Source organism: Podarcis melisellensis, assembly GCF_964234715.1.
Source record: "Podarcis melisellensis genome assembly, chromosome: 5".
Classification (NCBI taxonomy): Eukaryota; Metazoa; Chordata; class Lepidosauria; order Squamata; family Lacertidae; genus Podarcis; species Podarcis melisellensis.
Genome location: NC_138537.1, coordinates 35,457,171 through 35,471,727, shown reverse-complemented (window position 1 = coordinate 35,471,727; position 14,557 = coordinate 35,457,171). Strand labels below are relative to the sequence as shown.

Genomic DNA, 14,557 nt, shown 5'->3' with positions numbered 1-14,557 from the left:
GTTTCCCCTATATTATTAGATTCCATTTCCCATCAGCCTCGGCCTTATGGGAACAGTCAGGAATGATGAGAGTTGTGGCCCAATAATAACTGAAGAGCCACAGGTTTGCCATCCCTGATTTAGACAATCTCTCTGAGGTGATGTGGGGTCATCCTGCTCACCATATTGACAGTTGTTCCCATAGTAGCCTGGAGAGCATGTGCAGATGTAGCGCCCTGGGCGAATATAGTTGCACGTCTGTCGGTTCCTGCAGTTTCTGCCCTCACAGGCTGAAGGATCTAGAGCGGAGAAGAGTAGGGAGCCTCAGTACAGCCCAACGCAGCTGAATAACTATACACAACAATAAGTACAGGGCTGGGCCTAAGGAGAGAGTCTGACAGAGTAAAGAAAGAGAGGCTCAGAGCAAAGAGTCCGCCACTGAGAGGAATCTGGCTATGTGGGGAGGAGAAGGAGGGTGCCACCACGCAGTTATGAAATCAGGGCACCTGTTTCACAACGCTGTCCTGTGAATGGCGCCACACACACACAGGTGTAATTGTCCACTAGGTCCATACATCGCCCACCGTTCAGGCATGGGTTGGAATCGCATTCGTTTATTTCTGCGAAGGAGAAACAACAACAAAAAGATCAACACCTGACCACAACTGAAGGCCTAGCCATGTTTAAAACAAATATAGGTCTCTGCATATGGATGATTTAAGGGTTGTCATTCATGAGAATGGAGGTAGAAACAGAGTTGGGAATCACTGTTGTGAAGCTTCCCCATGGTATCATAAGCCCACTCAATGGAAGAGAGCAAAGAATCCCATGTGTATGCAGAAAAAGACATGCTTGCTGCTGGACTGTGGACGTGTGTACATAGGCTCTTTGCGGCCCAGCCTCTGATAGTAGAATCCCCTTGACTTACCTTGGAACAGCTTCCAAATACCTCTTTTTGTCTCCTTGACTGGTGGCCTAAATGTATTCATTGTTAGCTCACCTGTCTCACAATCTTCTCCTGTAAAACCTGGCTGGCAAAGGCACACAGCTGTTCTGTTGGCCACTTGGCATTCCCCGCCATTCTGGCACTCTTTGGCTTCACATGGAGACTCCTCTGTAGTGTTTTAGAACAAGAAATGGAGCTTAAATTAGTTCACAAAAGATTTGCCCATTCCATTGATACAAACAAGCATGTGTGGTGTGACTTCCTCCCAAGGCTGCTGCATGGGTGCTTCAGACAAGGGACTTAGTTTGTCCCTTTCCCAGACATGCTTCTCCTGCTTTCAGAATTAGTAGTATTTCTTGGCTGTAACACCATAGGTAGTGAGAAGCTATGTGGGGTCTGGGAAATGGCAGAATATAGGAAGTTATGGTCTCCCAAAGCTCAAGTGCCTTCCTTAGGCATATGATTCAATTACAGCTCTCTTCAGACTCTGTGCAAGAAAAAAATGATGCTGCAAAAAGCCAATTTGTGGTAACAACCGCCTTCTATGAATCTGTTGTACACCTTATAGTTTGCAGTCAATGGCTCTTACAAGGTTGGAAAAATGCAACTGAACTTCTGAAACCAGATAAATTTGGAGTGTTCTCATAATATTGGGGAGGATGGTGATGCCTGCAGCAGCCACAAAGACTCCTTTTAGTGGCCATTTACATGCCAAATTTATGTCCACCTTTCCCTACCTCCTTGCCAAGTGAATAGCACACCGTGAAGGGCATTGCATGGTTACTTTCTTAACAATCAACAGGCAAATGAATCAATCGCTTGACTTGATTTGCCTCCAAGGAATGCTCTGGTTTGGGAAAGGGCAAGCCAGACAGGAGCCCCTGAACAAGGCATTCTGTTTAGAGGTGTTGTCTGGGCAGTGGTTCAGGTATGCTGCATGGTTAATTCAGCCACAGGTAGAGCTGTGTGGGAGACATGGAGGCACACACACACACACACACACACACACACGAACTTGCATGTACAAAACCTAATCACATTTACCTCTTCGCTTTTCTCCAGCCATAGTATATTTCTATCCTATGCAGGCTGTGGGAACATATGTTCTGTTCTTCTGGGGAATGATTGTGTATATATGTGTTGCAGAAAGGCACCTGTACCTTTTGCACCAAGGTCTCCCATCCCCAGACCTGATTAAAAAACTATTGTGACTGCACACTAGCCACCCTCTAGTACTTGGAAGGATGCTGGCACTAGGATTAAAGGGAGGGGGCAACACCTAAACATACACCATCTTATGATTTGTACAGTCTAACATTTTCCGATTCAGAATGTTTCAGCAGAGAATTAGAAAGACAACTTTCCTGCATACAGTTCCCACACTACAACTGCTAACTGCTTTCTATCCCAATTTGTTCCACAAAGTACCATAGTTTGAGCAGGCCATCCCTAACTTCTGCCCCATCCCCAGACTAGAACTGAAATAAAGAGGTACTGGCAGTGCTTTCTTCTTCTTCAGGGGGCACTCAAGGGCATGCAGTACTGGCACCTCTTTTTGTTGTTGTTTAAAAGTGTGGCACTTACTGTAACAACTTCGTGGTGAGCACTGGCACCTATTTTTCTAGAAAAAAGTACTGGGTACTGGTACTGGAATGCCTTTATAAACACTTTGTCCACCTAGACCTGCCTGTAAGCTGTTATCTGATTTCCCTGTCCTTTTGCAATTACACAATGTTTCTCACCAACTTCACACGTGGCTCCTTTAAATCCTGGTGGACACCAGCAACTGAAGCTGTTAATGCCATCGATGCAGGAGGCTTTGTTCTGACATGGGCTGGAAGCACACTCATCCACATCTGGAAGGTAATGGGAAGGAAGTGAAAAAGTAGGGTGTGCTCTCATACATTCAATCGAAACACTTCACATGCATTACCATCTGTAATTAACCAGGCATGTCTACTATGGATACATCATTCCCAGAAGTGTGGATTGCATGCAAAGACAGAAAACAAACCCTTCCTTTATATGTTTTTGATTATGCTAAGATGCTTTGGGTTATATACCCTTTTCTCTGGCGACAGCCTGAATGTGGAGGATTATAGGAGTTGAGAGGCTAGAAACAACTTCCCTAAGGTCAACAGGTTTAACTTTCTAACACTGCGGTAGCTATTAGCATTAATTATGGCAGCAGTCACCAGGGGCACTTCCAGACTATTGCTATTTTTGGATGACATACAATCTCATACCGACAAATTCAGGTGGTAAAATTATATTTTATTTGGAGGTCTTGTGCAAAAAGCCCACTTTCCCAAAACTTAAACCTTTTGTCACGTGGAAAGTGACAGAAAAATGCACTGCAAAGTGTGAGATAATACTTTCTTTGACATGTCATCTAACCTCCCTGAAAACAAATCAGAACAAATGCTTATTAACTAGCCAACATCATCTAATCTTCTTGCAAACAAATCAAGCAGAGAACTCAACAAAGAGGTTTTCTAGAAGTGTCCCCAGACTTCATTAAATGAAAGCTTTAATGTGTTCCTCGTTCACCCTGACACTTCAAGAGAGAAGTAACTGGCTAATTTAGTAATGACAATATGCCAAAGACAAACATAGGTCAGTTCTCATGGGCATTCAGTTCTTCAAGAATGGGACAGCTAGAGCAAGGAATGGAGCAGCTGCAGGTGGGCAGTAATAAGCCAACAAGAGAAACATGAATTAAAATATTAGCAAACGAAGAAGCTTTATACCAGTAGTGGGGAACCTCAGAGACCAAAGGAAGCTTTCCAGGCATCTCTACCTGGCCTGCAGAATTCTACCCAGTCCACACTCACTGGAAAATCTCACCGAAAGGGATGGGGGGGGGAGCAGCAGGGGTGGGGGGGCAGAACCTTCCCATTTCACCGCAAGTGGTGAAACAGGATGGGCAGCCCCTAAGAAAAGGGAAGCCAAAATGATTAAAGGGATTGGAGCAAAACTCATATGAAGAAAGGTTACTACATTTGGGGCTTTTTAGTTTATAAAAAAGACAAAAAGAGAGGGCACATGACAGAGGTATATAAAAATATACATGCTGAAATTTTCTCCATCTATCATAATGCTGGAACCCATCAGCCAATGAAGCTGAAGAAATTCAGGATAGATGAATGCTGTGGAATTAGCTACCACAAGGTCTGGCGATGGCCAACTTGGATTGTTTCAAAAAGACAAGTTCATGTAAGGTAAGGCTATCAGTGGGTTATAGTCGTGATGGCTATTTATCCCCAATATCAGAGGCAGTACATCTCTGGATTCCACAGCTGAGGACCATGTCCTCCATATGGGTTTCTCATAAGCATCTACTTGGTCACTGTGAAAACAGAATACTGGATTAGATGGGTCTTTGGTCTGATCTGGCAAGGTTCTTCTTAAGCTCACTGAAGCCCCTCAATAGAAGACTGCGAGAAAAGTATGAGCAAGACTCACCAATATGGCATCGCTTTCCAGTGAAGCCAGCCAGACAAGAACAAGTGTAGGAGGGGTTCCCTGTGATGCAGTCCTCAATACACTTCCCTCCATTCAGACAAGGGCGGAGTGTCAGGCACACCGATGCTGCACAAAGAAGCAAACCCAGTGTTCAACAAATGATAGCATAGCTAGAGAACTACTAGAATGTGTTGCATCAACAATAACATTGAACTGATCCAGCTTCCATTGTCCCTGCGGCCTTCGGCCCCTGTTTGCTCTGTAATTAAATTAACACACTGGGCTCATAGGTGGAAGTGCCATATTCCAATTCAAATTAGCACATCCACATTTAAACTGGATTGAATTTTTGTAGGAAGTTATAGTACGATCTCAAAATATTTTGAACACTGTATATTAAATTTGTTTCCATTTGTTTGTTTTGTGTGTGTGTGTTGCTATCTGCTGTTCATGTCAAGACTTTTGTTTGCTCTCTAAACGTCTTACATTATCATTTTGACCATCAAATGTCAAATTAATCCTTCTTTATAGGCAAACTATTAGTAGTTCACAAAGAGAAAATGTTAATGACTGTACCAGTATTCCTTTCTGCTTAGAAATTCTGAACAGCGTTCAAACATGCAACAGTTTAGACCAGCTCTGTGTCCCACTGCGCACACCCCATAACATGCATTCTGCAAAGACATGCTATTTGCCTTTAGGAAAGTTACAATATTTTGGTGACAAAACCAAGAATCAAGAGCTGGGTAAATGCCAGCAACATTCTATAACACTTTGACCAAAAAATTAAAGTTTGTGTGTGTGTGCGCGCGCATGCATGCTTAAAAATAAGCTTAGATCTTCAAGAACCAATGGTAAGCAAAGGCAAAATGGTTTGGGAAACAGTCAGACAGCAAACCACTTGATTTCCCAAGATGGGGAAATCTCAGGGGGTGAAATATAGCCCCAGAGAGCTGTAGAGAGGTGCATAGCCTTAATATAGGCAGATTAGTCAAGTCTTGGTCTCAGAGTCAGAAGAGAACTCATGTGAGCCTAAGTAGCCATAGATCTGGTAAAGTCTGGGTATATGTTTTTGTTTGGAAATATGTGCCAATGTTGGGGAATTGTTCTGACAAGAAACTGGGCACTACTGTTACTCTCACATTGCATACACCAATAGCCAGTTTGAGGAAGACTATTACAGTATACTTGTAATACATATTGTATTTAGGCTCCTCACCAATTTGTAGAGAGGTATTTTACGAGCCCTATGGAACAAATTTGCAAATGGCAACATTTCTAGTAGAACCTAGGAGCATCTTCCTTCTGCAGTCCAAAGAAGCAAATGGTGGCAGAGACATCTCTACTAGGATTACACTAACTGATCACAGAGCTGAAATGTGGTATTTTATGCATGTTAAAGCCTCTCCACATTTGAGCATTAAAGGTAAAGTAATCCACTTTTTCCTCATTCAAATTAAACCGGTCAAGCAATTGTAAATTTGCTTGTGCAGTTTTCTAGCTTTATGCATATCTGAAGGATCCTAATCATCATCATCATCATCATCATCATCACCCCCATCCAGAGTGTGCCAGAAATACTGACAAATGATGCCAGAAAATACAGTAGTGGGGGTGGTAAGGGGACTGGCAATGATGATTGATTCACCCACCCAAACACACACACACACACATTGCTGCAACCCCATGTGGAGCAGTTTGGAGCCTGATTTTCCCCAATTTAACAGATTATCCCCCTAATGGGTAAATTTAGATTTGCAGGGGGAAAGCATCACGACTGGTACTGTTGGAAGGTAACATCATGTGGACTACACAAATTAAATGAGAACGCAATCAGTTACAAACACACAGTAAACTCTGATGCACACAATCCCTTAGATTCTTAAAAGTGTACTTTCTCTTGCAATTTTTTATTAAGAATTTTCCCATTCTTACAATATTAAATAGCAGATATGCAAAACAGCAACACCACACACACATGCACAGGCGAAACAGCTATAAAGTACTCTGGCAATGAAGAAGTGCATGAAACAAAGTAAGTTGGGAGATACATTTGAAGTTCCAGTTACTGTTAAAAGGCAAGGCCATCTTTAATATTTTGCTTTTCATCGCATATTATGGTAACACCAAAGTAGCTGAAAACCAAACATGCATGACCTTAACTCACAGTCCCACCCCAATTGGCCCACCCCAATTAAACCAGGGCTGCAATCCTACACACACTTAGCTGGGAGTACGCCCAACTGAATTACTTCTGAGTAGACATGTCTAGGATTGCACTTATTTACTCTATGACCAATCAACTCCCACGACTGAACAACCATTCAGAGGGCATCTACTATTTAAAGCTTGCAGTTCTAAGCCTGGAGGCCCATTTTACACATAATCCTACATTCATTTATCTCCAGGTTCTCCCCTTGCCTCATTCTAAAACTTGAGCCGGCAGTGGCAAAAGACATCATAGCTCTCCAGCAGCCAGAGATACGCTCTTGGTTTCATGCAGCAATACAGTCATATCCTCCCAAATTGCAGCTTGAAATGGCTCCTCCACCAGTGCTTCCTATGACCTTCTGGCCATATTTATGCACAGAGGAAAACAGGGCTTCCACTTGCCACACCCAAACTACCCCAGCTGCATAGCGGCTGCCTTTCTTTCATAAGCGCTGGGATTTTCACAGGGACAGAGAAAAGGGATGGAAGAATTGGTTTGGTTAAATAAACCTAACTGCTGTCCTCTTACTTGTGTTGTTGCAGCCCCCCACTTGCACCTGGGCATCATCGATTCTGAACACCCAGCGCCCGGGGATACCCACATTTGTCGTCATCTCCACGTCGACAATGTCATCAGTGCGGGATCCGGGGATGTTAAAATACCGCTTTCCATCACCGGCATTGAAACCTGCCTAGGGAGACAAGGGCAGAGAGTGAAACCTCTCGCTGGGGAAAGCAGGGCAGCTGTGGGGATAGGCAAGGGACTTCTCTCTTCCCCCCCAGTGCCCTGCAGAAGAATGGACTGCAAGAACACAAGGAAGGGAAGCATTCCTCTGCATATTGGTTACTGCTACAGCCACTTCCCACCTGAAATTTTCCTGCTTTGGATCAGAGGCAGTGCAGCCCCCAGCACAACAACTCTTCCAGTCCCTGATGGGGGGGGGCAGCAGTTTGCTAAATGGCCCCACTTTGCCTTCCTGGAAAATAATTCCTTCCAGGACTTGGATGTCTTTTCCCATTCATTCCCTATCATGCAAGATCTAGGGCTATGGTCTGAAGGCCCATGATGCAGCAAACATGCAGGCTTGTGTCTGATCAGTGCCTGAATGGGAGAACTCTATGTATGTAAATATTTTTTTTATTGGTTTTATAATTTCAACTTCGACAATTATTTTCCATCAAGCAGAATTAAAGATATAGAATATCCAACATAAAAAAGTGAAATAAAAGTAAAGGGAAGCAAAGAAAGAGAAAGAAGTGAAGAAAAACAAAGAGAAAGAAAAAGGAAAATATCTTTTCGGAGGTTCTCTTTAACCTCCTGACTTCATTTCCTTTCCCCTAGGTATACCACCTTTATTTCCACAGGAAATAAAAAGAAGTTGGGACACGAATGTAATAAATATATGCAATTTATTTGAGCAGCCATATAAACAATCATTTGCTTGGTCACCTGTGATGAAGATAATTTATCTGTGGCCACCATGCGAGGAAAGTTTACAGAAGCTGGCTCGCTCTTTCTTCTCAGGCCATAAATGACTAATGTTCGCTGGCAGTTAGTGCACATTTTTGTGGGCGACCAACTTATTTGCAAGGCTCTTTTGAGGCAAGCATTCTTTCTCCAGGGCACCCATCACAATGGAGCCTCGATTTCAGTTGCTTTCAGAACATCTGAGCAGTCAAGGATCCTCGAAGGCATCCTGTAACTGTTTTGCATGTCAGCTATGATTAAAGATCTTGGCTATGACACATGAGGAACTGTCAGCATTAAAAGGGGGGGGGGAAGGTGACAGGGAGAGGGATTGGATGATCTACTTATTGCAACCCTTCTCCCAAATGGCTCTTGGCACCATAAAGCCTCAGCAATCCCCACACATCCATGACTCACTTGCTGGAACGCACACAGAACGCTGAGCCTATTTTCATCCTCATTCATCTGCACAGGGTGAATCCAAGAGAATCTTGGACACTCTCGCTCCTTTCCGTGAAACGAGAACAGATTTGCTAGCTCTAGCCAAGCAGAAGCCTTTGCCATGCTGAGCCGTGAGGTGCTCGTGCCGAGGCGCACTATCGCCTTGCGAGTTACAGCAGCACGTTTTTGCAAACTTGGTCACAAGCCTGGTGAAAAACTTTTCAACTTCCTCTCTCTCTCCTGCTTTGGCTGGACTGGGGCAGGGTGTTCCTGAAGCACTGTACAGTATTCCAAAGCATGTGGTTACTGCTCTGTTTACAGTCATAAAAAGCCTGCACTTCTGAATTTCTGGGATTGAAAATGGGTCCATTTCCTTTACACCTGCAATTTCCTGCCTACCGGAGACGCTCAGATGAGAGCCGGCAGCCAGCCAAGCATAGATCAATTAGTGGTAAATTCACACATCTGAACAGCCACTGGTTAAAAGAAAGAAAACAGCACACCAGAATTTGGGGGGGGGGCAGGAATACCAAAGGGAGGCTGTACTTGCTGCACCCCTCTGCTGGGTGGCTCTTTAAGGTTGTGATGGGAAGGAACCATGTGGCATTGGCCAATGTAAAGAGCTGTGGTTGCTCTATCACAAGGGCCCCGATATGGCTTTGAAGAGAGAGTAAGAGAGAGAAATTGGGGCTGAGGAAATATTGCCTTGCTATTTCAAAACTACTGTCTGGAAAAATGCACGCCATGTATTAGAAAGAAGACTTGCTTGCAAGGTGTGACCATGGAGTCTACCTGGGCCGCAATGCCTCCCAGGCCTGCTGAGTCTCCTCCACTGCTGGCATGCATTCCGGTGGTCCAGGTGATGGACTCATAGTTGAAGATAGTGAAGGACAGCATGCCGTCGGTGATGAGGACTATTTGGAAGGTGTTAACCTGAAAGAAAAAAGAACAGCACCGCAAAAGCCGCAATGAAAATGCGACAATAAACTGCAGAATTAGTAATCTGAGCCAGACTGTTTATCTGGAAAGTCAGCCACAATGGTTCTTAATCCCTTCTCAGGCCATAGGACCTGCCTTCTACAGAATTCAACCTCAGGAAGAGGTAGAAGGTCTGAGCCTGAATTTTCAGCAAGGGCATTCCAGGTTTTTAATAGTTAACCCGTTTTGCCACTTTCCAACATGCTTTCTGTTTGGGCTCTTGTGCCCGCTATTATGATTTTTTAATTTTATAGTTTTAGTTTTTAAAAGTGATTCTTTTTGTTAATGGATTGTGTAACAAATCCCTACCCCACAATGTTTTTTTATCTGCCATGAAGGCTTACATAGTGGAAAGGTGGAATGTAAATGTTTGAAATAAACAAAAGTTTAACTGCTTCAGCTGCTCATTACACATTGTAGTCTGCAACTGTAAAACATGAAATAGAATATACATCAAGGATAGCTGACATAGTACCCTCCGGAAGTTGTTGGGTTACAGCTCCCGTAAGTGCCAGACAGCATGGCCAATGATTATGTGAGTTGTAATTCAACCACATTGGTTATCCCAATATCCACTATGGAAAATAACCCCCTTATCCAATACCCAACGCCAACATCATTCACCACTTACTGGAGAAAGCGAGTTTCCTCCAAAAAAGGTGACCTGGTACCAAGTGGCCACGAATACCCATTGGGCAGAGAACTGTGGGAATTCTGGGAAATATTGCCGGATGTCCTTAGTGGCCCTCATCAAAATGGCTTGGTCCTTAGTTTCCCGGTAATGCACTTGGCCTGCACGCCGGTTATCTACGTCCGCCCAGAAAGCAGCAACCACACGCCGGTCGTTGGAGATGGGGAAAGCCACTGGTGTAAACTGAGACACTTCTTTCAAAAAGGAAATGATTCCATTGTTGTTGACCTAGACAGGAGAAAAAAGTGAGGCATGGTGAAAAAGGAAAAAGGATAAACAATCAGGGGATTTGAATTAAATTGAACTTGTGGGCCCTGACTTTGTGCAGAGGGTAGAAACATTGCTATGCCTGAAGGTTGTTTGTTCTCTTGCATGCCTTCCACTGATGATTTTAAAAAAAGGATGCAGAGACGGCAGAAAAATTCAGGAAGGATCTGCCCCATAAGACAAGCCTCACACTTTAGAAAGTTTTCTTTTTCTAAGTACGTGTTCCCCCTCCTAGCCTTTAAAATGCAGGCACACCACCCTTTTAGCTTGTAGATGAAAAACTGTGTGCCAAAAAAATAATCCAGGGAACTGCCTCTCCTTTCAAACACCCCCCCCCCTTCCCACTCTCTCCACTCCTGCCACTTGCTTGCTGCACATGAGGGCTTGAGAGCCATGGCCAAGGGATCTGAGAAAGGAGGCAGAACAAGTCATGCCCTGTTCTCCTGCCGGAGATGGGCCAAAGGAAGGAGGAACGAAGGAGGAACAGCTGAGAAAACTGCGGCAGCCACAGTGATTTGAACAAACAGGGTGCAGTTCGTTTGGGTCACTCACCTCACAAGGCAGCAGGACTTACTATTCACTTCCTCATGTTAAAGAGGCAAAAGGGTTTATTCTGAAGGGACTAGGAGATGGAGGAGGTTATTTATTGCCTCTTTGGTCAAGGTAAAGACACCGGGGTATATATACACGAGCAGCTCTGCTGGAGCAGGAGAGACACCACTCCCTCTCTTAAAATCAAAACCCTTGCGGGCAGGATGTCATCCCTCCTTCCTTACTACGCTGGACTGTTTCACTCCATTTATACACCTTTGTTGATTAATATCATATCCTGAGCCTGCAACATTTGTGACTGACGCAACAGATACAGGAGGCAGGGTAGTAATAAATAGAATTTTCCACATGAAAAAGGAAGAACCAGGATCAATCTACACATTCAGAGAAGTAATCCAGCACAGCCCTCATTTGACTTTACAGTTCAATACGCTAGTGTTGACTACATATTTGAATGCTTAAAAAACTACCTGGAATGGAATCATATTCCTCAGCCTGCTAAAATTTCAATGGGGCAGGGAGCATTTGATCATGCAATCTCTTGCCTTCATTCTGAACTGCTGCAGTTCAAGAAGGGTGATTATCACATTCATTTTTCTGGGCCCACAGCCAGATCACAGTTGACCAATTTGGGTTATGTCCCAATTGGGTTGGAGGGGCATTTTTTTGAAGAACCAGATTGAAAAAGGTCTCTTGCTCCTTCCCTCACTACTGAATGACTCTGGTTGTATCATGTGAAGTAAGCTGCATCCCTACGGATACTGGGCTCCAACTTCCATCAGCTCAAGCTGGCATGGTCAATGGCCAGGGATGATAGGAGCTGCAGGCCAGCAATATCTGGAAGGCCACAGCTTCCCCACCCCTGCTCTAGGGGCGAGCTGCTTTGCAGATGCCTCCATGCAAGGTATTAAGCTTTAACTGCAGCCACTGCATTCTTGATGCGGGCTCCTCTGTGCAAAACTGGTCCCACAGCAGCTTTGGAGACGATATCCTTATTGTCCCTTTCAAATTGTGTCACCTAAGGCATCCATCTTGCTGCTGATTCAGATTTGCTTTTATTAGTATATTGCACATTGTTGTTTTGATTAATCATCTAGTAAATTAAGCATATTATGGTTTCTGTAGTGTGTACCTCTCTGGTCAAGCAGCAGAGTTTTGACTCCAAAGTTGGCAAGGACAATTCTAAGACTAGAAACTAGAGGGTTCCTAAGTTAAACCACAAGTTCCATTGAGTTTGGCGAGGCTATGCTGCAAAGCATTTGTCGACAGCTTTCTCTTTACCGTAGCATTTTCCAAAGCAGGCAGGGAATTAGTAATAATGAGCCCCCATGTGCGGCATGCCAACATTTTTTGTTTTTTTGCAAGCGGTGCCTTGCTTACCACCGAAAGGAGCATTTCACAAGAGAAACCCAAGCCCAAGTTAGTCCTTTGCCCCCCACCCCCAGGAAGCCCCCTCTGGCTTGGTGACTCCTTCGTGTTCCATGTGCACACAAGGATCACTCACTTCTCTGGAATGAGAAGAAACCACAAACCTTCTGAACTCTGGCCTGTACAGAAAGGAGCAGGAAAATTCTGCTGGGGAAAGAAGCTAAAGCCTTGTTTGTGGATGGAATGTGGTCTGAGATGCAGGTGTGACATTGGGAGGCGGGGAGGTGAGGAGAGGAGGCTGTTTCACTCTGGTGAGCAAACTCTGAATTCAAATAATGCTTTGTGTATATGCGTGAGTGGCCAGTCATGGGCTTGGAATCTAAGCAGAGCCTGCGAATCACAGCATCATTGTACAGCAGAGCACAGCAAAGTGAATGTAGAGTCCAGTCCCTCTGCAGATGTAAAACAGATTAAAAGCAGATTAACACAGGCAACATGAAACCTGCATGTGCTCTGCTTTGGAAGAGGAGCACCTTGAAGAGCATTGGTTGGCTACCAGAAGCTGTCTCAGTAAGGGCCAGCTCCAAACAATCAACATTACTTTCCTCTTGGGGCGACCACCCAATTATAAAACCCTAGCACTAGATGCAAACTTAGCCATCATTAGAGTCGACCCATTGAAATCAATGTGCCATGTTTTAAGCACGGCTAAGCCTGGATCTGACACTTGGTCAATTAATAATAGGAGTTTTAGTCAGTTCATCAATTAGATATGCATATGAGTGAAAAATAATCATTCTGAATCAAGAATCATTAGTTTTGTTAGGGGAACACATGTGTTATTGCTAATATGTTTCAAAAAAATAAAAGTTGTTGACTTATTGTGTGTGTGTGTGTGTGTGTGTGTGTGTGAGTAGAGTAAAAATAGTTTGGAAGCAGGAGCTAACTCACCACCCATCGTCTGTCTCATTCACACATCACTAGCATTGCATAATAGGATAAAAAAATGCACAGAGTCCCATAGGTAAAGAAAAAAAAGGTTCTTTACTTAACAGTTACTTCATGTGCACATGGATGGCTTTGGATTCTAAGCCTACAATCGTGAGAGATAGTTTCATGGCTTTTTGCAGGAGGAGAGAAAAAACACAGAGGAGGCAGCTGCTGAGCTTAGGAACGGCATCTTCCCTATCTGTTAGTATTAACCCTGCCCTCTGTTGACTGGAGGAATGCATGGCTGCTTAAGCTCAGCAATAGCAGCCATCTTCTTAGAAGAGGCATTCCCACCTATGCGAGAGAAAAGGGAGGATGCCTCTCTCGAAGACAATGCTCTGGACATCATAGGTAGGTAATTTTAGACCCTGGATTTGATGGCCTTATGACAAGGTTGGGGCTTAAACAACCATGTGTATTATTTCAGTTGTGAAACACAGGTAAGGAAGCACAAAAGGAGAAGAAGGGATGTGTGCTGGGTAAGCCTACAACACCTTCATTGAGTTTACCATCCACAATGAATTTGAGGGTGAAGGTCTGAAGTATGGAGTCAGCTCTACTTGTAGAGACTCACCACATGATTCAGAACCCTGAAAATTCAGGGCTTCTAAATTGCTTGGAGAGCTCAGCATTAAGTACAATAGAGCAGTGTCCCCCTCAAGCTTATGGAAGGATCAAAACTGACTGAGAGGGAATGGGACTTGGCAGTGAATTTCCCCTTGCATGTTTCCTTACACACAAGTAGTCTGAGCACCCAAGTAGGGCTTACCTGCAGTCTGGATGGCAGAGAAACACAGAGGGAGCTCTGAAGTCATGAGAAAACATACAAGTGCATTCTTCTTAGAAGTCATTGAGGTCATGAGAGATTTTAAGGAAGGAACCATTTTGGCTCAAAGAAATGGAACTGTCATAGGCAAAAGATGGAAGCGCCAATATCACTTCTGGCACAATTTATGAGCATCAATTGGACAGATTTTAAGACTACAGTGGTACCTCTGGTTAAGAACTTAATTTGTTCTGGAGGTCCGTTCTTAACCTGAAACTGTTCTTAACCTGAGGTACCACTTTAGCTAATGGGGCCTCCCACTGCCGCTGCGCAGCCGCCATGCAATTTCTGTTCTCATCCTGAAGTAAAGTTCTTAACCCGAGGTACTACTTCCAGGTTAGCGGAGTCTGTAACCTGAAGCGTCTGTAACCTGAA

The 14,557-nt window shown here is 44.1% G+C and overlaps 1 protein-coding gene across 3 annotated transcripts in view; it reads right to left on the bottom strand.

The window, feature by feature from the left end:
* The window catches only part of SNED1 (sushi, nidogen and EGF like domains 1), a 74,248-nt gene that overhangs the window by 40,211 nt on the left and 19,480 nt on the right, over positions 1-14,557 (bottom strand). Inside the window, exons 2-9 of one of the 3 annotated variants that reach the window (XM_081910305.1) lie at positions 10,120-10,407; positions 9,303-9,443; positions 7,131-7,293; positions 4,391-4,516; positions 2,668-2,781; positions 980-1,093; positions 486-599; positions 162-278 (exon numbers count right to left, since the gene is read on the bottom strand). In XM_081910305.1, the coding sequence (XP_081766431.1) occupies positions 162-278; positions 486-599; positions 980-1,093; positions 2,668-2,781; positions 4,391-4,516; positions 7,131-7,293; positions 9,303-9,443; positions 10,120-10,407 (1,177 nt within the window). Of the gene's footprint in view, positions 1-161; positions 279-485; positions 600-979; positions 1,094-2,667; positions 2,782-4,390; positions 4,517-7,130; positions 7,294-9,272; positions 9,444-10,119; positions 10,408-14,557 lie in introns of those variants that run through there. The other 2 variants (XM_081910306.1, XM_081910307.1) reach the window with 2 other exon arrangements.